General features: G+C 52.7%; 6 protein-coding genes across 6 annotated transcripts; 3 read left to right on the forward strand and 3 right to left on the reverse strand.

Annotated features, from left to right (window-relative positions):
* Positions 1-3,487: 3,487 nt before the first annotated feature.
* On the forward strand, positions 3,488-5,109 carry J4E92_010658 (uncharacterized protein; the record flags this gene model as incomplete). Its single annotated transcript, XM_051501994.1, has 2 exons — positions 3,488-3,648; positions 3,699-5,109. The coding sequence occupies 2 exons, from the start codon at positions 3,488-3,490 to the stop codon at positions 5,107-5,109; spliced, it is 1,572 nt and encodes a 523-aa protein (XP_051347798.1).
* A 150-nt stretch (positions 5,110-5,259) lies between these two features.
* On the reverse strand, positions 5,260-6,054 carry J4E92_010659 (uncharacterized protein; the record flags this gene model as incomplete). The annotated part of the gene is made up of 2 exons (XM_051501995.1): positions 5,260-5,942; positions 5,994-6,054. 2 exons carry the CDS (start codon positions 6,052-6,054, stop codon positions 5,260-5,262), a joined length of 744 nt encoding a protein of 247 aa, XP_051347799.1.
* A 9,078-nt stretch (positions 6,055-15,132) lies between these two features.
* J4E92_010660 (uncharacterized protein) lies at positions 15,133-15,669 on the forward strand (the record flags this gene model as incomplete). Its single annotated transcript, XM_051501996.1, has 1 exon — positions 15,133-15,669. The coding sequence occupies one exon, from the start codon at positions 15,133-15,135 to the stop codon at positions 15,667-15,669; it is 537 nt and encodes a 178-aa protein (XP_051347800.1).
* A 925-nt stretch (positions 15,670-16,594) lies between these two features.
* J4E92_010661 (uncharacterized protein) lies at positions 16,595-18,940 on the forward strand (the record flags this gene model as incomplete). The annotated part of the gene is made up of 1 exon (XM_051501997.1): positions 16,595-18,940. One exon carries the CDS (start codon positions 16,595-16,597, stop codon positions 18,938-18,940), a length of 2,346 nt encoding a protein of 781 aa, XP_051347801.1.
* A 758-nt stretch (positions 18,941-19,698) lies between these two features.
* Positions 19,699-21,155, reverse strand: J4E92_010662 (uncharacterized protein; the record flags this gene model as incomplete). The annotated part of the gene is made up of 2 exons (XM_051501998.1): positions 19,699-20,924; positions 20,981-21,155. 2 exons carry the CDS (start codon positions 21,153-21,155, stop codon positions 19,699-19,701), a joined length of 1,401 nt encoding a protein of 466 aa, XP_051347802.1.
* A 955-nt stretch (positions 21,156-22,110) lies between these two features.
* On the reverse strand, positions 22,111-25,818 carry J4E92_010663 (uncharacterized protein; the record flags this gene model as incomplete). The annotated part of the gene is made up of 3 exons (XM_051501999.1): positions 22,111-25,652; positions 25,708-25,752; positions 25,800-25,818. The coding sequence occupies 3 exons, from the start codon at positions 25,816-25,818 to the stop codon at positions 22,111-22,113; spliced, it is 3,606 nt and encodes a 1,201-aa protein (XP_051347803.1).
* Between the last annotated feature and the right edge of the window lie 491 nt (positions 25,819-26,309).

A 26,309-nucleotide genomic window follows, 5' to 3' on the forward strand; every position in this document is an offset into this window, starting at 1 on the left:
AACGTGCCAGCGCACACGGCCGTAGGAGATGTCATTGCAATCTTCCATGGTGGCGAGGTTCCCTATGTGCTGCGGCCTATTGATGGGTGTTTCACTTTGATCGGGGAATGGTAGGTCTCCTTTTGTCATGGCTTGAGCACTTTATTTCCATTTTGCAGTTGACAGTCTGCTGACATCTGCAACAGCTATGTCGACGGCTACATGGATGGCCAGGCTACGCGTAAACGGACGAGCGACAACCCCGATGTCATATTCAGGATACGTTAGACTTGGTGACAACACGGCCTGGTGACGCCGAGATGGGGATGTAATAACAGTTCGAGGTCTTACCTAGGTACCCAGGGCACCTAATATATGGGCATCGAATGTTTTAGGGTGTAGGGAAAGCCGATAGTAAGATCTCATCCAAAGCGAGCTGTCCACGGGTGTTATGTACTCAGATCGCGCAGTATTTGTTTGAAATTGCTTTCAAGCTGTCTAGTCAACACTATCTCGTGTGGAAGATTTTCTGATGATACTGTGATATAATTCCGGAAGGGCGTACTTAGGTAGGTAGTTTCCCACGTTGGATACTATCTGGGGAGGGGCACGATGTCCGCTTTAGGCCTAGTCTGAGTGGCGTACCGAGGTAGCCTGGAGGCATCTGGCACCTCCGAGCTGCTGCATCTCGGTTGCGTAGCATCATCCTTCTACACATGCATCGTCCACTTTCTGCTTTGTTTTGTTTTCAAAACTATTGGGCGCATGGGGATACGTCTGTGGCGTTTCTCAATCCGCGCTGCGTCCTCAACAGTGATAAAGAATGCGCGATGGCCAGCTGCGACAGGTTATGGGCAACCTTGGCGCATGACTGCATAAAAGCTAGTCAGTAGAGTTATGCAAGAGGCGGCCTCAGCCTTCAGCCCCTCGATCTATGTTACCAATCCACCACAGCCTAACACTCTTATCACTCATGAAGTCCGTACAAATAGACGCAGGGTTTTACTTCCAGTCTCCGCTGGAAGCGGCGCACAATGTTGTCCCTTCAGCCTTCGGCCATCGATGTTCCCGATCCAGCAGATGCTTTCCAGCCTACTATCCATGGTGTAAATCGTTACATTCACAAACCGCTGCTCACACTTGACGCCATGCGCGTTCTCGAGCTTTTACCAGGAATGTTTGACTCAGCCTTATATTGTCGAATACTTGAGATACCTCGAACACCTCACGACATTGAGTTTGAGGCTATCTCTTACGTTTGGGGCAGTTCTGTACCCGCATGCTATCTACACGATGTAGAAAGCAATAGTGTGCTGCGCATCACGGAGAACTTGTGCCTTGCGCTTAGGGCCTTGCGCTACCCCGACCGGAGCCGTGTCATCTGGGCAGATGCAGTCTGCATTGATCAGTCGGATAACGATGAAAAAAGCCACCAAGTCAGGAACATGGGCTCCGTCTATGCGACTGCAAATACGGTCATCGCTTGGCTGGGGGATCTTGATTTGAGCGAAGCTTTCAAGCTACTACAGGGGTTTGAGGATGCACCAAAGAGCGACATGCCGACTGCAGACCCTGAGCTTATCGGCCCACTTGACAGTGTTATGGCTGCTGTTCTCATGATTGTCGGGTCGCCATGGTTCACGAGATTATGGATCATACAGGAGTTTGTCCTCGCTAGGGACGTACAAATCTGGGCCGGTAATCATTACATCAACTACAAAACTCTGGGGAATGTTATGGCAAACCGAATGAACCAACTCTTGCGGCTAAGACTCGATCTACTCAAAGACCGCCCACTGGAGCATCTACGACCATCGCTGGGCGAGTCTGTGAAGAATTACCTTCTTGCAGAAAATCTCATCGCGTTTCGTGCCATGTGGCGCGATCAGTCACGCCCTGGCTCACGGCAGATTTCACTGTACGAATGCTGTCGAATTGTTCATCATCATCCTCCCAAGTGTACCGATGAGCGAGACCTTATATATGCTCTCCTTGGACTGGCCAAGCAACCAACTAAGGTCATGCCTAACTATAACCTCACTGTTACGAACGTTTTCCTGGATTTTACATGGTCAGAGATCACAAATGGAAATATAAACATCTTGCGCGACGCGGAGTTCTTAGGACAAGGCGACTTGTACCCATCGTTCCTGTATCGACCGGATAATAGCTGTGAACTTATAAAAAGCCATTTCGGAGCGCAACGTGCGGGTCTAAGTCGAGCTCCATATGCTGAAGCGATCACACCTGCCTCTATCCAGATCCGAGGTGTAGTGGTAGATCGTATCAGCGGCTGTTGGAAACCATTACCTGTGCTGCCATCTGATGCAGAACATCGGCTGAGACTCATGAGAGATGCGCCTCAGACTTTAGAAGAATTCCTCCTCTCCGCTCAAGTTTTGTCGTCGTCTGATGAACATGTCACAAATCCCGCTGGCATTTATCACAATCCTGGGGCTTTCCACCCCGTCAGATCTGAGATCACAAGTTTACTGGACGTATACCGTGACATTCAAGCCGCTGCTAAGCGGATCATTGACCAAAACCCAATGAGAAAAGAGATGGCATCGGAGAGAGTTCAGGATCGATTTTGGCGTGTAATTACTTTGCACACTGGTTCCACGTCACCAGCTATCCCAAATGACTTCCGTGAAGTGCCTCGAGATTTCATCTACGATGTTTTCTATTCCCACGTATTCACTACCGTCGAAGGGTATATGGGTAAGGCATCAGGGCATGCCGAGGTTGATGATCTAGTGGTCATTTTCGACGGGGGCGACGTACCATTTGTGATACGAAAGGCGCGCGGTGAAAGTAGTGTTCGTTGGAGGTTAATCGGGGAATGTTATGTGGATGGCTGGATGGACGGCGGCTACTACGGTCGTGAAGTAGTCGATAATGTCGACCAACACCTTGCAGCAGCGGACGTGGAAAATAACACTGGCTTCTCATTTGGGAAGGAAACATTGCTTAGCGAGTATTTCGTACTCTGCTGAGACCGACGAAAATTTTTGCCCAAGACAAAGTGTACAAGTGTAAGTTCTCTTCATCTTCAATATCACTTAGCTATTAGTCTTGGGCGCATGTATCCTTATCTATGAGCAAGGTTAGCGTTGATGTCTCTCTCGAAGCGAGCCGATGCATACCCTTCTCACAGCGTCTGTCGCAACTTGCTTTCAACCTGTCCAATCAAACACGCCATCACATTATGGCTTGTACTTCCGCGGAATATCCTGTACCTCGTTAAGGATTACGGCCCGCGGCAAAGCCCTGCTGTTCCCCACTATGCGTTCCGCACAGCTTTCCCTTGACCTTCACATCCCATCATCCATTGACTGTACTCATTGAACATGCAGTGCACGGCGTCGTGCATGTGCGTGCGGCTGGTCGTTTGTCATCGCGCTTGCTTGGTTTGGCCTTTACCCCACACGCGTTATAAGATAACATGCCTGCTCTCATTCACTCTTTACAATTCAGACCACGATCACGTCCCCGACATCGATACCAGATGATCCCCTCCAAGAACAGTAACATAGTCGCAACCAGCTCGCCTACCGGCTCTGCGGTAGATGAGCGCTACGAAGCGTTCGATGGAGCACAAGATCACGAGCGCTTATCGTGGAAGAAGCAGGCGGTCGTCGATCTAAAGCCGTCACTACATCGCGATACGTATGCTTATATTGCGCAGATGTTACGAAAGACGCACTGACTGTATACAGATACATTGGAGCACTACTGTTCAACATCTGCGCCTTCATCTTGCCAGCTCTCTATAGCACCTTGTCGAAGCTATGGGTTGCGAACATCGATTCATCCATGGTAGTCACAACAGACACGTACACATACATCGGTGTTGTCGCAGAAGTCTTGAACGAAGGTCTTCCGCGCGCTTCCTACCTCGTCATCGGCGACAAGTCCAGTCGTGGCTTCCGCGAGCGCTTGCAGCTCACTCACACTCTGATCCTCTTCCAATCACTCCTCGGGCTTATCATGAGCTTCGGCTTTGTCGCAGGCGCTTCTACTTTCGCGCAAGGCTTTGTTCCTGTTGAGGTGAGAGATGTGAGCGTCACATACATTCGCATCTCTGCGTTCTCTGCATTCAGTTCGGCAGTGGAGTATGCGATCTCAACGTCAACTCGCCCGCTGGATAAGCCTGATGTCCCGCTCATTATCAGTTCCGTCAAGTTCGCTGTCAACATCGTTCTCGACTTGATCATTATATCTAAATTCCATGTTGGAAGCATCACGCCCACAGTGAACATGCAGGCTGGTATCTCACTGGCTTGCAACCTTACTTCCGCTTTTGCTGGACTGGCGTACTTTGTTTACACAACGAGTGTCAGCTCCAAGTCGCCGGTCCATAGCGACATATCCAGCCGCGGTACCGCCCCATCCGTACCAGCTCTCGTCACACTCGCCAGGCCAGGTGCGATCTTCTTGTCAGAATCTGCCATCCGCAACGCACTATACCTTTGGTTAGTCCACGGCATCGTCGGACTAGGTAGCGACTACGCAACTGCTTGGGGTGTCTTCTCAACCATCCGATGGGGGTTGATAATGGTACCTGTCATGGCGCTCGAAGCGACCACTCTGACCTTCGTGGGGCACTCATGGGGAGCATTGCGGGCGACCATCGTGAGCATTTCACAGGCTGCGAAGCTCCAAATTACACACCGACAATTGTGGAGCGTTGTACGCTGGGCAGTTTACTCCGTCATGATTGTCTTGATGGTGGAGATCCCACTCTGTCTCATCATGTCCTTCGCTGGTGCCGAGCCTTTTGCACGATACCTCTCAGGCTCTGACGAGGTCTCACGTATAACCGCACGCATGTGGCGCACCATCGATTGGTGCTACATCATGTATGGTGTGTCGACACAACTAGCTGCGATTTTGGTATCAACACGCCCAGCTTGGTATCTCTACCAATCTCTCGCATCGAACATTCTCTACGTCTTACCGTGGGCGATTGCATGTCAAGTGGTTGACCTGAATGCTGGAGATGCTTGGACATACCACAGCTTGGTATTTGGTGGAAGCCTGGTTTTCTCATTCTTCACGATCATTGCGGTTGACGGAGTGTGGGCGCTCAGGCTGATGAAGGGAAAGATGGATGTAAACAGGGCGTAGTCGCGGAAACAAGATATGGTACCGAATTCGGGTCCAGGGTAGATCATGGACTGATGTGATTCTGCATGTATTCACTTGTGGCAATGTATCTCTCTCATTATAGTTGGAGCGCCATCAGTCTCTTGCATTTTGTCTCCATCCGACCATTGTTCAGTCCTTCCACACTGCCGGCTTCGGTTCCTTGTACAAGCTCAGGTCGTTCGGCGTAGGAAACCAGATACTTGGGTCATCCTCAGCGTATGCATTCGGGAACCTGACCATCGGCCCTGGACTTCCATTGCCGCCTTCCACGATCTCTACATGCGCACAGTTTACGAACCATTGACTCTGTCCAAGAGTCATAGACGGCATGAAGTGCTCGATGCGCAAGAGGTATTTGCCGGAGGGCGTGGCAGTGGGAATCGTGAAGTTGATAGCGAGTGTATCCATAGTCGACCACGTCGTCTTGTCCGCCGGTCCTGCGTATGCGATCTTGAAGAAATCTCCCTTCCCGTCGTATTCCATCAGACTCTTTGTTCCATCCGGTAGCTTGGAGAGAAACACCTGTCCAGGCCCTTCGTGGAAGATGTATCCTTGGACATCACCTTCGTAGTAAGGCCCAGACACCATGAGTCCAACATCGCTCCCAGCAACAATGGTCGCTGTCTCTATAGTATCGGCGTTGTGAACGGGGAAGGAGCCGCGGCCGCATGTGACGTTTGCGTTTTCGGGCCCGTAGATGGGGAAGGTCTTGAGCCAGAGGTCATCGTAGGTACCCGCGTTGCCAGAGACGTCGCGGACGTATTGGAATTCTCGAGAGATGGTGTTGTTCACTATGAGGCGGTTGAATACATCTAAAAGGCTCGTTAGCAACTAGTTCTGAGGACAAAGATGGAAGTACAAACAATGGGCGCTAGCCTGCTGCGCAAGGGCCGTTGCTAGCCATGCAAGGACGAAGGACTTCATGACTGCTGCTGCTTTTCGATTAACAACTTTGCTGAAACTTAGCCATCTCAGCCGGTCTTATACCACCGCTCAGGCTGAGCCCGACCATCACCGATCCTACTTTGACGAAGGCTCTGCTGGGAGCACAATGCTCAAGACCAGAGTCCTCCTGACCATGCTAATACATGCACAAATCCTTCTTGCTGATGGTGCAGCTGCCTGGTGCCAATGGTATCGGTTCGGTTGCTGCCGATAGTACGTGGTCCCGATGTGGTAGTTTTTAGATGAACTCCAGATTGCCGGATGGGCTATATCGACCCAAGCCCAAGCGGGGTAGGCGGCGTCTCTAGAGTGCTCATTTAGTGGCTATGGGTGGTACAGCTCGTACTGGATATGTTTCAGTCCGGGTAACGAGGTATAACATGCCGGGTCGAACGAGATCGGACGTGCTATCCTGGGTGCCTGGGTTTAGGTGAAAGCGTTGGCGGCAGCCATGCCGTTGCGCGCAAAGCTTGTTTGAACTGCGCAAGGTATGTCTTCGTAGCGATACGACACTTTGTGCTGTAGCTTATGAAGTTCATGACGAGAAGCTGCAGGCGGAAAAAGCAGCATGTTAACAACGCGTCGCGTACGCGTGACGGCGATGCACAAAGGCTTGGCACTATACTGTAATTCGCGTAGGAAATGTCGATAGCGCTGAAAGAATTGGTAAGATCACGGCTGCACCAGCGCCTGTAGAGTGAACAAGAACAGTCGCAAGGCAAGTGCAGAGTATCTAGCAGGAGCATGCGCAGAAGCGATGACAGCATCGAATTGCCCCTGACTAAGCTTCGGAATGAGCCCCACACAGCATGACACGCGTTCCGCAACAGCGACGATGAACAACAAATTCATCATATTCGCCATCACAGAAAGCATTAGCGCGCGTTCTTCTACGCGTATCTGCACATACACAACGATCCAAATGTCTTACCTCAATGACAATGGCACAGCAATCCCCGCTCCTCCTTCTACCGGGTGAATTGAAGAACCAAATAATAGACTATATCCTCACCCGGGACCCGGGTACTGCATCTCCTCCGCTACAGCATTCTCCATTATCACTATCATCAACATGTCGCCAACTGAATGAAGAATACCACGCCCTTGCGTGGACCGCAACGATCTTCACGCTTCCATGGTCGTCATCAGACGACCTAATCCGAAGAACCAGTCTACTCCCCCCAACATCCATGTCCAGCATCACAAAACTCCAGATAAAACTCCCATCAGATCTCACCTCACTCTACACCCCAGACATAAACCGCCGCCGCATTAAACCCTTCAACTTCGCCCGCGCCGGCCTCACCTCCCTGGAAGAACTCTACATCCGGTACCGCCCCGAGCACACCGAAAAAGGCATCGGCGGACCCGGCCGCGAACTCATCGTGCAGATCCTCTGGCGTATCATGTGGGAAAGAGACATTAAGCGACTGAGGAAGATCTGTATCGTGCATGATGGCGCGCAGCCGTTCCTTTCGCTTTCTCTATTGTATAACATGTTGCAGAACTTTACACCGCTGCAGGTGTCGAAAAGGTGGAAGGTGCGATCGGATCTTGAGCATGGAAGACTGAGGTTTGAAGAGTGGGGTGGTGGGGAGAAGGGGAGGGGAGTGGATGTTGTTGTTGGGTTTAGCTTTTGGGAGGCGGAGGCTTATGTGGAGGTTTGTGAGATGGTTCTTGAGGTATGTTTGAAAGGTTACTTGTATCTGAGGGGGGTGCTGTCAGGAGTAGCTTGCGATTCTAGCCACTGTTCAGGGCAATCAGATGCTGACAATAGGACAGGAAAATCATGCTCAGGTTATTCTGGCTCGGCGCGCAGAGTGTTTGTATGTCACTCCACTGCGAGATATGAGTGACGACGCTTTGAGGCGAGAGGTCGATAATCTCAACACCTTGTTTCCTATGCTAGGAGACGAGGAACACGTTCTTCAACCACATGTGGAGCGTATACGTGCCACGTGCGCGGTAAGTAACCGAGAATGAGAAGAGACGACGCAAAGTTACTTTGATTCGCACGCGAAGGCCGTCGTGGCTAATGGCTATACTGATTGGGGATATGATGTTCACCGAAGACGTCCCAGTCACCTGACTACGTTCCCGTAGCTCGATCAGAAGGAGCACTACTCCGCCATCTTCCGAGGAGGAAAGGCTTTACGCGCACGCCGACGGCTGGGTTGAACACTAGGGACCGCTATGCATTGCCCAGACCCTCACACACCTTTCTTCGTTCCGAGGTCGGCTGGCACATCCACGCGTCGCTTTCAGACCATGGCGGAATTCGGTCTCGCCACCACTTCCAGAGCCGGGTGGTGATAACAACGTGGTATCTGAACCGTCCCTCGGAACCTTCTCGACCGGCTGAATACCGTATTCGCTTTTCGACGCGAAGGAGTGTGGAGTAGGTCCCAGAACCAAGCCCACGGCGTCAGCATGGCAGGCGGGATACGCGTCTATGGTGGACCGGGTGGCATCCTTTCACACCAACGTCGCTTTTCAATAGTGGAAATATGCCGGTCACCTTGTTCGAGCTAGTGCTGAGTGGAAAAACTGTACTCGGGGAGCGCTTGCGGCGGGAAGGAAGGGTCGGGACGACACGGGAAGGATTGAGATCTTCAAGACGGGTTGGTGTTGAGAAGACAAGTGGCACCTTGCGATGTGTGTCCTAGCAGGGAAAGACGGCCGGGAAGGAGCTGACCAACCTTCGTTTGCAATCCATCCTCACTACTCGGGTGAAGCTTTACCCTTGCCATGTTCGCAGAAGGAGTCTTTGGTAAGGTCAGCCTTACCGGTCAACGCGGTCATGTCATCCAGGCCCTTGTTTTGCTGCTGGAATTTATCGATATCTGCTATCAAAGCATCCTTCGCGGGTCACTCGATCGAAGAGTACATTTTGCGCGCCATTTGATAGGCTCGGTACCTTTCCTGTTATCGTGGCTCGATCACGATGAAGTACGAGGCGTGCACGGGAAGAGCGTCCACACTGTCCAGTCTGGATACTCGTTACCGTATTCCATGGTTCGGCCCGATTGCGCTTGGGGATAGACTGAACTCTTACCAGACTCATGTCTCACATGATACGCCCACCCTCATCATACTCGCTGCAAGTGGGGTCCGTTCCATGGCGGTGGATTCTCGGCCTGGGCATATCATCCTAGTCTCCCATGTGGCTGGTTCACTGGCTCTGGATGGATGGATGCGAGGCTCTATTGGCTGACGAAATGGTGGAGACGATAACTTGGCTTTCGATAGAGTGACATGCTGAAAGCTGATATGGACAAAGAATGGCCATGCACTTCGACTGGAGGTCTCCCAGCTGCGAACTCAGTGTCCGTGTCGTAACCGAGAAGGCCAGCGAAACTAGGCAACGGCAGGAGTGCATTTGGGCATAGCATCAGCCAATAAAATAGACGAACAAGCATCGGAACAGTAAGAAACTGTAGACATTGTCGGGATAATCATGACCAGGGAAGCACGCCACAAGACGGATGTAGGTGGTGTTGGTCATCCGAGACCTGTAAATCGATAAAAAGCAAGGGTATTCCCCGTGTAATCTAACCTTCATGCGCTCCGGTAGTGCTTGCGCCGTAGATTCTGCGGTACATGGTCATCGGAGGAACGGGTGTGTGTCCCGGAAGGCCTCGAATACGACCAACCACTACCGGGCTGGTGGTTGCAGAACCCAGTACTCCGGTAGCATATGCTATACGCCAGGTTTTGGATCAGGAAGACACCATGGGAAACCTGAGTCCCATTTTGCCAAGCCTTCGAGTGATCATCGTTCCTGCATCCAGGCAACACGCCTGATCCCACACGATGATGACACGAACGATGAAGGATCACGGTACCTGCGATTGGATTTGACGCTATCGATAAGCAGCAAGCTACCAGGTGGGCGCGGCGCCTTTTTCTTGAAACATTCAATAGGCTGACTGTAGGTCAATTTGGTGGTGTGAGACTCGTAGAATTGACGTTCGAAGAAGACCTAGATACGATGCCGCAGGCCGCTACGTTCGCGTCGGTACAGCCCGCTAGAGGTGGGCTTCGGTCGCAGGATCTGCCGAGCTAACCACATGCGCCCTCCATGGGTGAGCCGTGCATGCGTCTGACAAGCGCTGTGGCGCCATGGTCGCTGTTTTCTCGCAAAGGGCGTGCCGTCACGCGCGAGTGATGGAACGGTCCGTCGATGTGTAGAGATCATGTTTCCGCAGCGGGCCGACACTGTTCTGAGATTACGAAAGAAATCAGCTGTAGGAGATGCGCATCCAACCCACCATCTCACAACTCTTCATAGATGTTATAATATGCAGAGAATTACCATACGACCCATCCGCTGCTAGAGCAAGGTTCGCAGTGTAGGTATTCGAAGTAGCCGATAAGCCACCGCTGAAAGCGCGCGAAATCCTGAATCACTGCTCCAGACCCGTCCCCTGCGTCGTCCAATGGATGCAGGGCCTACTCACTCATACAGTATCTTTCTGGATGCAACGCAGCATCATGTACCCTGTTTCCTTAACGCTGGTCTTCTTCACACGTGCGAATCGAGCGCCAGGTCCAGGCACAATGCATGATAGCCATGAGGTGTGTATGCTTGAAGACGCATGCGCGCTGTGGTACCTTGCCTTGAGGGTTTTGACGGAACATCTGCCACCTATCGGTGAGTTATGCGAGTAAGCAATGGAAGGATGACAGTGGGGTGTTCTCGCCACAAATGCAGGGTGGCAAGAAGGCTGTGAACTCCGACGAAAACGAACACCATGACTACAACACTCGGTCGTTGTCATATGATCAACGCTCGTGTGACCTCGGCTGCAAGGTTGAAGATCATACTAGACATGCCTTGGTTCTGATAAGACCAGGGTGGCGGAGGCAGTACGATTTCACGTGGGAATAGTGGGCAGTAGCGTTGTCATAGTAGGCTTGCTATAAGGCACAAGTTTGCTTTGGCTCACTGAGGCGGTAGTGAGCGAAGGTGTAAGAACCAATACTATGCAAGGGACGACTTTAGCCGTTTGAGCCGCTCAAACGGCAGGAGTAGGCGACTACACGTCGGAGCGCGGCGGATTGGCTATCTTGCTTGGAGCAGTGCATATGCAGGAACCCCGAGGAGACTGCAGCAGCACGCCTTTTGACGGATGCGGAATTTTCGAACAGAGTTCCAATGTACCGTCTCTGCATCTCATAGCCGTATTATCAATAGAGACGTTGGTCAGACGTGGGATAGGCGGACTTTAGTATGGAAACCTTGTTCGTAGGCTTCGGGAGTCATCCAACGCTTGAAGTGCAAAGATCTTTGAGAGCCGCATAGCACGAAGAGAAAGATTTGGTTGGAAATGTCGAGTCTTGTTAATGGGAGCGCCATGCATTTCGTAGTCTACATAACAGTTGCCAATGCACCTTAGATGCGCGTTGTCAAGCGGGCTCAGCCAAGAATCGCCAGCACCACTACGATATCAAAGAAGCTTCCCAGATTGGCGGACGACTTATTGCAAAATTGAAGTCATGGATGGACGTTGCCGAAGTGGCAACGTCCAGGCCGGGGATAGTATGTTCGTAGAAAGTCCAGTCAGTATGATATGGACTTGATGTATCTCTGAACTGGTACTGGAATGGGGAAGCGATTCCGGTAGCGTGTGATACTGGCTCGTTTGGGGTTTGTTGGGATGCGCCTAAGAAATCAGACAAACACCATGGTGTCTGCGCGATTGGAATGTCGGTTGTGACGTGTGGAGTAGCCCAAGTTTGTGGTAGAACATCATTGACATTGAAGTCGAACCCACATTCGATGGGCGTCAATACTTCGTCGGACCATAATCGTGGATACAAGCAGAGATCTGTCTCGTGCACCACGGATACGGGCTGATAAGGATGTATCGGGCTTGGTGTCTGCGGTGACATAGTGCCCAGGTTAAAATAGCTGTTCGCACCCACAGACTGGGCGAAGAAATCCGGATCCTGTTCAGAAGTATCTATATAAGCGTAACTGCCGTTGATGGTTTGCGAATCTCTTGGTGAAAGCGGAGTGAGCATTGGATAGCCAGAGAGCCCTGGGTTTTGACGGCTGGCTTTCGCGGTGGCTTCAGTATCAATGTATGTCGCGGCGTATGAGCCTCGAGATTCTTGAGAATGCGAGCTCGTCGAGGGAATATATGAATCGAGGCGTGATATGACACCGGCCGAGAAATGCCTTTTCGGTGGTCTAGATGGCTTCTTGACGCTTGATTGGTGGTTGCTATCTGAAGTACGGCGAGTGGATCTTGGTTCGCATACGATACCCTTGGTGATGCACCGAGAGCATGAAGGTAGCTATGTAGTATCAGCGCAGGAACTTGGACTATACAAGATGTGCCTAGGTACATACAGCTTTGTTACACTTGGTCTTTGCCTTAGCGCATGTCACGCACGCGATTGCTCTTTTCGATGGCATTCTAGCATATGGGTTGTGTTGAACTGCTTGCGTAGTAAAGTGATCCAACAAGTCTCGTGGAGTATGGCAGGTCGTCTCATCCATTGCGATCGGATGTATGGCTTGACAAGAGATATGAATCAATGCGTGTTGTGCCAAGCTGGCTGTAGAACCACCGTGTCTTGAGAGTCAACTGCAGTCGGGCAAGGACCGTTGCATCAGATAATGTCGAGCTTCTCTGGACCAAAGCGTGTGCTTGCTCGAAGTGTTAGGGATTGAGCTGTGATATACTCGTCTATTATGAGCAGACTTGAGCTTGACCAGAACCGACAGTTCCGTCCAACGGCTGATCATATACGGCATCAAGCTTGCATGATGCTAAGTTTAGGGCCGAGATACATGCCTTCCGTGTACGGTCCTACATAGCAAGGTAATGTCCTAGCACCGATGAGGCGCCTTCGCAGGGCTGGAAGCCAAGTCAAGGCATCGTGTATGAGCTGACGAAATGCCGCTGCTGGGGATAGTTAGCATGGTACGCCACCACGCCCGTATGCTGAATGCACGTTCATGGTAGAAGGCGCCTGAGCGCGTGGATGCTGACAAGGGGTGTCCTGCGCGCTGACAGGACCCGCGCTGATGGAATTCGGTATGTCCATGATGACAGGTCGCACACGAATCGTGGTGTGGCTGAAGCCTCACCAGTGCCATTGCTTGGCTGGTTGCGTACCTCAGTTCGAGCGACATGCAAGTGCGACTTGACGTCTTAAGGTTCCAAGTAGATTTGGTTCGCAGAGACGAGCTCTAGGCGTCAACAGAAGAAGTTTCTGTATACCATTGGATAATTTCGGTAGGGTATCAAGGATTTCGTCAATGACATGCTCATCCAGATACCACGCGGTCTTGATGTGGTCTGCACCCAGAGGGTGGTTCCAGACCGGGGCCGGGTCACCGGTGATGAGGCGCTGTAGTGCCTGGCACAAGGCTATTGTTGTAGATTCATGCCGATGATGTGGACGGACTCTGGGGAGTGGCGTCTGGTGGTGAAGTTAGACAGTGGGACCCCTGTTCCGCAGCTGCCCAGGTGGAGGAGCGGGGCCATGGCGGGCTGACGATGCTTAGTGTCGAAAGCTTCCACAAGCTATGCTCCTGAATGGGAGGGCGATATCGGCGACGATGTGTGTGTTATACGGGACGTGGGTGCTTCATCCCACAGATGATGGCGGCGGCCGAGAGGTTGGTGGGCGTTGCGCCAAACGTCATTTCCGAACAGCGCACGGTCCACTGCCATCTATGGCCTTAACCTTGGAAGCCTCCCTCGCCAGGCAGGCAAGAGCCATCGGGCAACAACTTGTCCATACATTCTCTCAATTGTTAGCCTCACGATCGTATCTGATTGAGTTCTACATCGACGTGAGAGCTCGTAATGGCTCACGAAATTGATTCGCGTGGTGCCTACGGGAGGTCACGAGCTCAAGCGCATGTCCGACTGACTTGTACTTAGAAAGAATAGAGTGCGCCTTTGACTCAGACTGCGGTCTTGTACTTAGGTATAGACCCTTCCTTGAAACAAAGCATTCCCAGAATCGCACATCAACCCCTTCGCATCCGCGGCTTTGGTGGCCAGTGCCTCTCCCTCGCTCCATCTTTAGCAACGCATCGTCAGCGTTGCTACGCGTAAAGATAGATAGATACGGAACGATCGACATCCGACAATCTATCCAAGGCCAGTATACGACCATGAAGTATAGTTACGGATATAGATGTGTTGATAGTAACAACCATCACGAACGACAATCTAACGCAGGTCCGAAACATAGGCCGAAGTTGACTAACGTGGGGCCGTTGTGCGTAAGCAGAGCTTGTGTTTGAGAGCTGCTTCGCTAGGGCCATCAACTTCAACTTGAGTTACAATCAAACGAGAGAGCTTGAAATACGTGCGTTGTGCTAAGGTCTTCTGTTTGGAAGCCTCATCAAACCATCCAGAAATCTTCGTGGGCCGTAGTTGCTATCACGTATCAATTGATAAACCCGAAAGCGAGCATCGAGGAGCCGAGAGGGGAACCTCATACATCATGAGGAAAGCACTGTACATGCGAAGTGTTATAAATAAAGGTTGAAACCGTGGTAGGCATGCATATCTGCGTATCAGTGGTCCGTGGGGAAAGAGACCTCGGGACGCGGGAGGCATGAGCTAGTCCTTCTATGGCTTAGTGCGTTCGCCATATCTGCATCGCACTTGCCGCTTCATCGCGCACGTCATCCGGAATTCTCGATCTGAACCATTTTCGACAGTCGCATTGACTGCATCATTATCTATATCACCACATTCATTTTTGGATGCCCTAGAGAAAGTTAGAAATATGGCGCAACGTGAAGACAGCGAACTGTACCCTGCGAAGTTTCTTGCGGAAAGCGCCCATCCGGAGAAGACACCAAATCCTCCCGATCTTCTCATTTTGAATCAACCAATAGCCCACTTCACTGCCTTTTCACGGCTTTGGAAGCACACTGGGTACCGCATATGTGCCGATGGCGGGGCGAATAGACTTTACGACATGCTGAAAGGTGACTTGATAGCGCAACGCGAACAATACGTGAGTAAGTATGTGATATATAGCGTCAACACAGGTCGCTGACAGGCGTAGCTACCCGATATGATCCATGGAGACTTGGACTCGTTACGCGATGATGTGCGTGACTACTACGAAGCACGAGGTGTTCCCGTGCTACGAGATGGTGACCAATACAGCACAGACTTTGGGAAATGCATGAAGAAAATCTCGTCGCGTCTTACTTCCTCAATGGTTCGGGATGTGATTGTCCTTGGTACCCTCGGTGGGAGGGTTGATCAGGGCCTTGGGCTCCTGAACGAGATATACAGAGAAGAGAATCGACATGCCGACCTTCGCCTATGGCTGTTCTCGGAGTGCAGCCTGAGCTTCATCCTTCGGAGCAAGGAGACTCTGCTGAGAGGGCTACAAGAAGATGGCGTCTTTACCGAGAACGTAGGGTTTCTTCCTATATATGGACCGGCGATCATCTCTACCGAAGGTCTGGAATGGGATGTCAAGGAGTGGCCTACGGAGATGAACGGCGGTCAGCTCAGTACGAGCAACCACGTCAAAGCCAACGATGTGAGGGTTGGGACGGACGTGCCGATATTGTTCACGATAGAAAGAACGCCTTTGTGAGAGGTTAGGGAAGCGTCGTGCTAGATATGGACTTGACATACCCGCGACTCATGGGAATTGACACGTAAAGGTATCCTCGTGCTACATGTTCCAGCACGCTGTTGTTGTGTAACGTCCATTGGTCTCGCCGATGCTGTCTGCATGGGAGACAGTGGATCAGGGCCATCATGAGGTAAGCGCGTGCGTCGTTGAGTCCATCGTGCTTTCCACGGTTCGAGCAATCGGAAGAAGGTGCGGCCTGCGAGGCGACAACATCACATACATCATGAAGACGGGAGACGACTCCGGCCACTGTGGTGAGGGTACCTGTCGAGTCGTGTTGTGCCAGTAACCGTTCGGCTGTGGTGAAAGCATGAGGAGAGTCCGAAGCGCGACGCAGCACAGGCACAGGTGCAGGCAACCGCTCCTGCCCACCTCCGGAACCGCTCCTGTTGTTTGGTGAACCCTGATTGGGAAGCTGTGATTGGCCGCGTCGTGGGCAACTCGCCTTCACCATCAATGCTACTATCAGACCAGTTCTCCCGCTCAAACAATCACCGCGCTTGCCAGGCCAACATCGCTACTCACTGTCGCTACTACGCGCCTTTTGGAAGTTTATTCACTCGCATACGCAGCTCTTGTCTTCTGCGAGCCTCCCCGCTTTCTGTGTTGCTCACATACAGGTGCCATATCCACCCCGACCCTCCCACGTCCCACCGCGTCAAAGCTCTCCGACCAGCACCTTGCCTCGCGACGTCAGGCACAACACGTTCGCAGACCCTCGTCTCCCGCTACCTCCCACTGTCTCTTTTCAAACTCAAGATATATCTGAGCATTCTGTCGACAAAGCTACTACACACAGCATCACAATTGGCGTGAGCTGCACGACATAGCGCGCGCTGTGGGGCAAAACGCCGGCGCGAACGCCAATCGGTCGCTAATCGCCATGGCGTCCATACGAAGAGTCGCCTCGTCCACGTCGTCCGAGTACTCGGAATCACCTCAAAAGCAAGACGAGCAGCTCAGGCGATCGTCGTCGTCGAGTTCAACTGTCGAGAGGGAAGCTGCGTCTCCCCGCGACACCAGCACAGAAGGAGCATCCGAGCCAGCAGGGGCAGCCGAAGAGCCGCTGATTGGCCAGCCGAGCGGCAGTCAGAGCCCAGCTTCTGATCATGGCTTCGACTTCGGCATCCCACCAACGGCAGAGCGCGAATCCTCGCCGTTGCCCTTTGCGCCCATCGTCCCTTCGCCGCTCGCAAACTCCAGATCAGCGAGCGATGGAAGCTCAGACGGGCACGAGCCGCAGTCGAGCGATGATACCCAGTCGACCAAGCATCGGCCGCGCACCACGACAGGCCGTCTTCACTTGCGCATTCCGCCCCGGCCTCACTTGAGGACACCAAAAGCGAGGAGTACAACAGACTTGACAGGTCATGGAGCCCGCTCTCCGGGCACCCCACTCACATTACAGGACTTGGGAACCGACTATACTCGCTACTTCAACCCTTTCTCAGATTCCGCCAGTAGCCATAGCCGCAGTCGGAGGACCTCCTTATCAGAACAGCAGTCTTATGCCAGACTGACTGCCCGCTCGCGCACAACCACTCCGCCGCCTGGAATACCACCAATCAACCCGTTCCTTACCCCCAATGCGTCTGTGACGGGCCTCAACGATAGCGTCATTGAGCTGTACGATGACAAGAAGAATGTGTCTTTTATCGACGACAGATTAACGGCGCCGTACGAGGAGAAAGGAATACTGTCCTGGCCACTGGTTTGCGACTTAGAGGAAGCGGACGATGAAATGCACATGCCTCGCGACGACGATGACATCAAGTTCAAACCGAGGATACGCGATCACTTTACAAGAGACAGCATCGTCTCCACTATTGGCCTAGCCTTCATGATATCAGGACTGTTATTCATTTTCATCGGCCTTCCAGTACTCTCTGCGGTAGGCGTCATCGACTATAACTCAGCCTACGGTATGCCGCTGAGCATGTTTCCCAATCCCTGGAGGCCTCAGATCTGGGCTATAGTCAACAACAAAAGGTATCCACTCCTGGAGAACATACGGACAGGCTTGATCGACCCCGACACACCTGATTCTGTCAAGACAAGGGCCGGAGAGTTTGGCGATGAGTATGTGCTCGTCTTCAGCGATGAGTTTAATGACAATGGCCGCACGTTCTATGAAGGAGACGACCCTTACTTCTTTGCACCCAACGTCTGGTATGGCGCGACTCAGGACGTTGAATGGTATGATCCCGATGCTGTCACTACCAAAGATGGCACGCTTCAGCTGCGCCTGGAAGAATTCTTCAACCATGGTCTCAAGTTCCGATCCGGTATGCTGAACAGTTGGAACCAGCTGTGCTTCAAGGGCGGTATCTTCGAAGTTTCAGTATCGCTACCAGGACCAGCCGGTGTACAGGGACTCTGGCCTGGCGCCTGGACAATGGGCAATCTCGGCCGGCCAGGCTATCTCAGTACAACCGACGGGCTGTGGCCCTACACCTACCAAGCCTGCGATGCTGGTATCACGCCTAATCAGTCTAGTCCTGACGGCTTATCTCACCTACCTGGACAACGACTCAACTCATGCACCTGCCCGGGTGAAGACCACCCATCGCCAGGTAGAGGAAGGGGAGCACCAGAAATTGACGTCATCGAGGTGGGTGCCACATCAGGATACCCAGGTCCAGCAGGTCTGCCAATAGCAACACAGAGCTTCCAGGTTGCCCCCTTCGACATCTGGTACCATCCGAATTACAACTTCACGGCGTTCCCAGACCTTCGTTACAGTGGGCTCAACACCTACGCCGGCGGTGCCTTCCAAGAGGCCATCTCTGCCAGCACAATACTAAACAGGGACTGGTTCGACAACAAGCAGTATCAGCGGTACTCTTTCGAATATGTTCCCGGAGAAGGCAAGGACGCATACATCTCCTGGAAGGTTGGTGACCAGACCATGTTCATCATGGACGGCCGTTCTGTAGGACCCAACGGCAACATCCAAGCCCGACAAATCGCAGAAGAACCCCTGTCACTCATTCTCAACCTTGGCATCAGTAACTCCTGGACCTGGATCGACTGGAAGAACCTGGTCTTTCCCGCCACCATGCGATTCGACTACGTGCGGTGGTATCAGAAGAAAGGCGAGGAGATGGTTACGTGCGATCCCCCGGGCTTCGAGACTACAGAATACATCAAGAAGCATCCGAAAGCTTACCAGAACCCTAACTATACAGTACATGTCCCTGCCTTGCTTATCATACAAGCACACAACTAACGCACAGCAGTTATGGGATCAAACCGGTTATGACTGGCCGAAGCACAAGCTCAACAGCGATTGTTGACCCGAGACGCCCTCTCACGACAGCGAGTATGATCACGATCACGATCACGATCACGATTGACGAGTCACCACGAGCGCGAACGTCCTCAAAAGATCGCTTCGAGCGTCTCCCTCTACGTACATTGCAGCTATACGACCGACTACGATCGTTTACGGAACATGGCACTCGAGCTGTACATTACATTTCAGGAAACAAACATGTCGCTATTGTACAGATACACACATGAAAGGGAAGCGTTTCGGTGAATGGGCACACAAACACACATAGGAAGGAAAGCATTTCGGGCAAGGGCATGAGAGCGGGAGGAAGGGTCTTGGCCATGTTTAAGCTACATGTGTCGTCTCCTTGCATATGGGGAAGGTTATATCGATTTTCGAGCGGCATCATGGCATTTTTGCATTTGTTGGTGTATATGTATAAGTAGCATAGCGTAGCTGTAACTTTGGACGAGAACTTGCATGGTTTCTTGTCTGCGTGAATTTGTCGTGTAGTGCGTTGGGCATGTGCGACTGACCAGCTAGAGGATACATGAGATGATGACTGTACACAAAAACTTGCTTAACCATCGCTACATGCAAGAGTGTTCTGCGCGAGGCTTCAATCTTGGTGTTGGGGAGGGGGTGCGTTTTGTTCTGTAATGCATTCGCTAGTTATATACAACTACAAAACACTCCACCTCACCACTACCCTCCTACTCCTCTCCCTCCATACAACTAGCATCCTTACAATCCTTCACATCACAAACCTTATGAAAGTCCTTATGCGCCTTGGCCCCCTTCCCAATAAGCTTCTTGAACGACTTAAACTCGCAACTCGCGCCCGGCCCATCCTGGCAATCCGGAATGGGTCTCGGCGCCGAATTCGCAATGAACCTAACATACGTGCCCGGCTCATCGCCATGCACACCACCCCTCTCACAAACCATCTTCTCCATGCCAACATGCCCCAGGAAAGGAATGAGATCGCTCATCTTCCACGCGCGCGTCCAGTTAATGTGGTCAGTAGGGAACTGTTCCGCAGCGTCGGAAGACGAGTTGAAAAGACCAAGTGCGGTAGCGATAAAAGGCGGGACTTCCCTGTGCGTGAAACCAAGGAAGAAACGCTGTTTATCCGGCCAGCCGTCACCAGGCGTATCATGCTTTTCGATATGCGCAAAAAGCTCAGACTGTGCCTGCAACCACGGGAAACCGAGATAAGGACTCAGCGGGTTCAGCGGACCGACCATGTACGCGTATTTCAGATCCCACGCGTACTCATACGCCATCCACTCCGAGTCTGTAAACAGCGCGCAGATGGGGCTGCGCTCGCCCTTAATGGCGGATTCGTAGCCGCACAGCATTTGGAAGCCGACGACATCGCTGGGGGTGAGCTTGAAAGGTGTGTAGGGGGAGAGGCGGTGGGCGACGGAGGCGCCGTAGAGGTCGATGACTTTCTTTTGTTGCTTGGACCCGGGTTTCTTGGAGAAGTTCTTGCAGGATTTGTGGGGGATGAGGGATTCCATGCTGCCGTTTGTGTTCTCGGTTATGCGGACTATGTCGATGTCGGAGGCTTGGGGGAAGGCTTTGACGAAGTTGGCGGCTGTGTCGTAGGTCCTGCTCTTTTTGTCGGCGAGGATGCGGGTTGTGTCGGGCACGAGGTGGTGGTAGCGTTGCAGGAGGTGCTTGCCTACTGCTTCCGCATCCACGGCGCCGGAGGGTGTCAGTTCCTCTAATCTATCTTCCAAGATTGGGGACTGCCACTTTTCCATAAAGGACAGTGGGCCGGTCCATCCATTGCGGTGTGTCTCGAGCTTCCACAGGAAGGGCTTGATGTATTCTTCGTATTCGTCGTCGTTGGAGTAGATGGCGCCGTGGCGGATGATGTACGATGCGGCCGTGACATTGCAGCCGACGGGGGGTTTGTGCTCGAGACCAAAGCCTGGATGGAGTTAGTATGTGCTATTCCCGTGATGACATGGAGAGGATGGTACAAACCGACTGCGTCAAAGTATGGCGAGATACCTGGGAGATGCAGCAGGGGATCAAACTTGTAGTTCTGCGAGTGGTCCAGAGGCTGGAGTGGTGACTGAGCTTGACCCTGGCTTTGGAGGAATGTCGGCAAGGTCAGAGCCGAGGCTGAGCCTGCGAACGCGAGCGCGAGGGACAGCATATTAGACATTAGTCTTGCTATAAAAGCCGTTCTAAGGTGTTGTCACGTCGGGAATATGATTCAGGTCGAACGACCTGGGATGGGGATTTAATTGGGGCATGCGCGCGGTTTTGACTTTCTGTTTTCTCGTGACGTACATGTTTCTGCAAGGTACGCGCTTCACTAGCGCGAGCGCGCCGCCCTGGTAGCGCGTGCCTAGGCCTTGGACGTCGTCACTTGTTCACGGTTATCTCGCTATCTGGCTGCATGCACGCGGCAATCCGGCACACTGCCCAGTCAATGCAGGCAAGCGGAGATGAATGTGCAGATGGAATGCCAGGCCGCAAACCTCAATGGAGCAAGTACAGATCGGAGGTAACGACAGTTTCAATTTCTAAAGATGAACGTTGTTTTGGGAAGCAATACACTGCCAGTAATACGCTCACGTCTGCTACCCAGAGCCATCGCGTTCCTTCCCCTTCATATGGCGTCCGTGAGACGGCGCATGTCGTTTGATAACGCGTTGGTAGACGCAAATCCATCATCGCTCATCCTCCGGCTCAAGCGTCGCTTGTCGCAAACGCCATGTCGCAATATCCATGCGTCTGCGTAGCATACTCACCTGCCTTGGGGACGCTCTTGCGCAAAGTAGGATGTTTCTCACTGGCGAAAGCTCTCTCTTCGCTTGGAGCACGGAGTCTCGATACCGGAACGGTTGCTTATCCTTTGGTGATACATACCGCGAATGGCATGCTCTGCAGGAATGGCAATGGTAAGCATAGGGAGCTTTTGCGGCGTTCATAGTGGATGCTAGCTGCAGCATCGGAGACAGAAATCATGTCCTAAACAATCAGTCGCCCACACAGGGCCTCGCGGTTAGCCTCGTGATGGTGAAAAGCGCTTCGAAAGTAACGCCAAAGATCAATGTTGACTGCAAGCACTTGAAAGCTTGAGAAGCCTGGACTCGCACTTCGTCTCAACGCTTCGATGCGAACACCGGAAGCGGCCTAGGCGTTGAAGCAGACGTTGCACTAGTCCCAGGGCGACTCTGCCGAAGAGAGGATTGGGAGTCATACCAATTGACATCTGACAGCTGTAGCTTCCTTGCACGCTGATTGCTGCGATTCGCACCAGCTTTGTCGAGGCGCGGCTGCGCATACGGGTTCGGAGTCTTGTCCAGACCTTGAGGGGAGTCAATACGTGTTCTGTTGGTATTAGGTTGAAGGGTGTAATGAAAAGGCGCATCACCAGTCGTGTCGTCAGCATCGTCGCGAGCTTCGTTGTAGTTCAGGACGAGGCTCTTGATTCGCTGTCGTTCCTCTGTGTCTGCTTGCTGTTTGTTACGCATGGCGACAGCAAAGGTCGAATCTGAAGGGAGGTCAATAGATCGGGTCTGCGTTCTGTTGCCACGCTTGCTGAGCAGGGAGAATTTCATCGTCTGCGAAGGAACTGGAGCCTCCGGAATGGGCACTTCGTTTCCGACGTCTTCAGCATTGACCGGAGCCTCTCGAGCACGGCGCATGGGTAGCGGTACGTCGAACACAGGCTTTCGGTCATGCTTACGCGATTCTGCACTCTCCGACATGAGCTTAGCAAGCTCGCGATCGAACTCAGCATCGGCTTCTGGATCGCGTTCGTCTTCTTGCCGTGTTACCACAATTTGTTCTTCCTCTTCATCCGAAGATGTCTGCTTCACAGGCTCATCATCTTCAGAGTCATCGTCTTCTTCGCCAGATGATTTATCTCCTTCTCCATCAGGTAGGACGACGTCCTCGTCTTCGGGGCCATCCATCTCGTCGTCCGATGCAGAGAGGTCGTCTTCGTCGGGCTCAACAGGCTTGTCGGCTGACGATGTTTGGTAGTTCTGCTTGACGGCCTCTGCAAAGGCACGTGAAGCTTCCTCTGGGTTGGTGATGATCTTCCACTGCGGTCTGACGAGATTGAATGCGTCTTGCACGATGAACTCCACGTCCATTGGCAGTGCCTCCTTTATGCAGACATAGTACTGCAGATACGTGAGGAAGAAGTCAAGCTTCTTCTTCGCTGCACCCTTATCGTAGTACATGCCGCAGGTTTCGAGTAGGTTGCAGACGAGACGAATGCGGAAGTAGTCGTCCGGCTGATCCAGGGGGTTGTACCCCCCAGGTCGTGCATAGCCGCCCTCCCATCCATAGTTCAGGAGCTTGTATAGAGTGTCGAAAACAAGAGGTGAGTCAACCAATCGGTAGATGTAAAGTTCACCGAGATACTTGACTTCAGAAATCCGGCGTTGGTTGAACTTGAAGTCATTCAACTCTAGCCCGAATGTGATGGACTCGAGAAGGTCGTCAATGACGGAGATAGCGAAGTCTTGATGAAACCGGTGGATTGTTCCGAGCATGACGGCTAGCAAGTGGATGTTGCTGTACTTGATCTTCCCCGGTTTTGCAAAGACCTTGTGGAGAAGATTTACTACTTCCTCTTCCTCCCAGTGCATCTTGCGTACCTGCTTGATGGTTTTGTCCAGCGTGCGACGAGTCAGGTCCTGGTACATGATCTTGCGTAGGAAGAGCTCAATTGGTGTCCGCTCTTTCTGTTCGATTGCAGCGCGTTCTGGTGGATTCACATAGTAGACAGCGTTCTCGATCAACATGCGCTCTTGTTGGCCAATGACCTGAGCGCCCTTCTTTCGCTGGAGAGTTTCGAGGAAGGAATGCATACGAGGAGACGTCTCGGGATTGCGAAGCAGATAGCGTCCGCAGTTTTCCAAGAGGTTGCAGATGATCTCAATGTTCATCCGCGAGAAGTCGTCTAGGCTGACTTTGAGACAGTGAAAGATGACGTGCTCAGGGACGACGCCGAACTTGGTCAACTCTGCAAGGTAGCGTACATTCTGCGTTCGCACCTGTCCGAGAAAGTCTTTGGACTTTCGACGCTGCAAGCTTCTGAACTCCTCGTCCAGGTAGGATACCAGTCCCTGGGCCACATCTGGCATGTACTTCCCGAGGGTTGCAATGAGCCTAGAGTACAGGGGGAGCAAATCGGATCGGCCCTTGGGAATCTCCTGCACAGCCTTAATCAGACGGTTGCGCGAAGCCTTGGAGTTCAGGAAGCAAAAATCCATGGCAGTCTGATCGACGGCGTCCTTGGTGGCGAGTTCCGGCAGGCGCGCCAAAAGAGCGTCGACCTGTGCTCCGACGGACTTGTTCGCGATAGCAGTAGATTGGTCGTCCCCGTCAGTCGGTTTTGCGTCAGTGACAGTCTCTGCTGTTTCCTTTTCGATGGGCTCGGCCTTCGCCTCGATTTTCTTCCCCACCTGGTCATCACCATCTGCCTTCTTCTTCTTGACTTCCTCTAGCAAAATACCTGGGACGCGGTCCTTCAGGTCGATTAGGTTCTCGTAGAAACGGCGCTCATCCTCGTCTTCCCAGATGCCAGCGCCGTCGCTTTGGCCGCGCAGATATTCGCCCGCCTTGATCAGGCCAATAGCACCATCACCAGTGTTTGCGGAGTTGTCCTTCTCTTTTAAGTCTGGCATTTCTACACCCAACGCGTCGGCCAGGACCTGTGCATTTGTCACCAAGCGCTCTTGGGACTTCATCTGCTTCTCGTAGTTGTTCTGACGGTCCTCGAAGACCTCGCCCGACTTGACGTATGCTTCGGCATTCTTCCGACCCTGGCTGAGGATGTGTTTCTGGTCGCGGAGGAGGTGCGTCTTGACGTCTTCGAAGTACCGGGTAAGGATGTTCCTGAACCGCTGCTGCAAGTCGGGAGAGATGATGGGCGGGTCGTGGTCCTCGTCTTCGGCGCCGGAAGTCTCTCCATTCTTCTCTGCTGTTGTAGTGCCGTCCTCATTGACTGTTTTACGGCCATCTGCTGAAGAAGGCTTGGACCCCAGGATATCCCAGGCGAAGGCTTTGACGAAGATGACGACAAGGGGCAGGTTGACATGTTCGCGGTCGTGACCCAGCATGTCCTTCAGCACCTCGAGAGGAAAGGGCTCAGCGTCGGCGCTCTCCGCGCGGGACTTTGCCTTTGCGGCGCCCTCGACGAGCTTGCCATTGTCCTTGGTCTTGCTCGCCTCTTCAGGTCGAGCTACGTCATCCAGACTGCGCAGAACACCCACGAGCCAAAGTTCGGTAGCGACTCGTAGGAGGACGCGCTGACGTGCCAGACGCTCCTTCTCTTCGCGCTCGCGCACTTCGGGGGCCAGCGTCTTGAGGTGTGACTTGTCCGGCGTCGCTAAGCCCCTCCCAATATACCAGGCAATGTATCCCGTGAACTCGGTCGGGCCGAAGCGTTGATGGAGAGCGCTGACAATTTCCACGCCGGCAGCAATCTCGCCGGGCGTCTTGAGCCTGCACAGGCCCTCGTAGCAGGCTGAGATAATCTCGGAAAGGTATTTGTGGAGAGACAGTGCGCGGATTTCCTGGAGGAACTGCGCTTGGGCGGCGGCGTTTACGGCGGTTCGCAGGCGCTTGATAAAGGCCGTGTTCTTTTTCATGGACGAGTCGAGGGAGCCTTGCACGGCGAAGACGTCTGGACATATCGTCAGCACGCGGGCTGCAGGTGCACCTATTCTAAGACCAAGTACCTTGTTCGCCATCCCAGGCGCGGATATTCAGTTCGCGCAATTCGCCTGTGCATTATTAGTATAACTCTGTCAACTACATGGCGAGCACGTACGCTTCCGAGGCCTGTCCATGGTGGAGGAGGCGATTGCCGCGGTGGTGGAGGGGCGGCGGTAGATAGCACGGGTCGGTTATACGCGCACATGGAAGGTGGGAAATATATCAGGCGCAGGCGCTTGTTGCATTGGTTCGGGCTCGGTGACAAGCTCGGGTGAGAGCGAGGCTGTTTGCGACTGTAGCAATGTCGCGATCGCGGGGCCTTGGGTCGACGTTGCGGGTGAATTTGTGAGCGGTACCTGCAGCGAGTTCGCTCACGTATCCAGGTATCCGTGCGTCACCAAATGTCCCGCGGTTCACATGAGAGAGCCATGACTAAGCAGACCTGGGTACTCAAACCAGGGTGCTGAGAATGAACACCACTACCTAATTCATACGCGAGCGATGACTGGAGTGAATATCCGGTACTATATCAAACTGGAACAGTCACAACAAATCTTCCCAAAAGGCGCTTGAAACAGCTTGACGATGGGGATCAGTCATCACTCAGCGTTCAAGCGACCTGACT

The sequence above is a fragment of the Alternaria infectoria genome, assembly GCF_024043175.1.
Source record: "Alternaria infectoria strain BMP 0036 chromosome Unknown scaffold_40, whole genome shotgun sequence".
Lineage (NCBI taxonomy): Eukaryota > Fungi > Ascomycota > Dothideomycetes > Pleosporales > Pleosporaceae > Alternaria > Alternaria infectoria.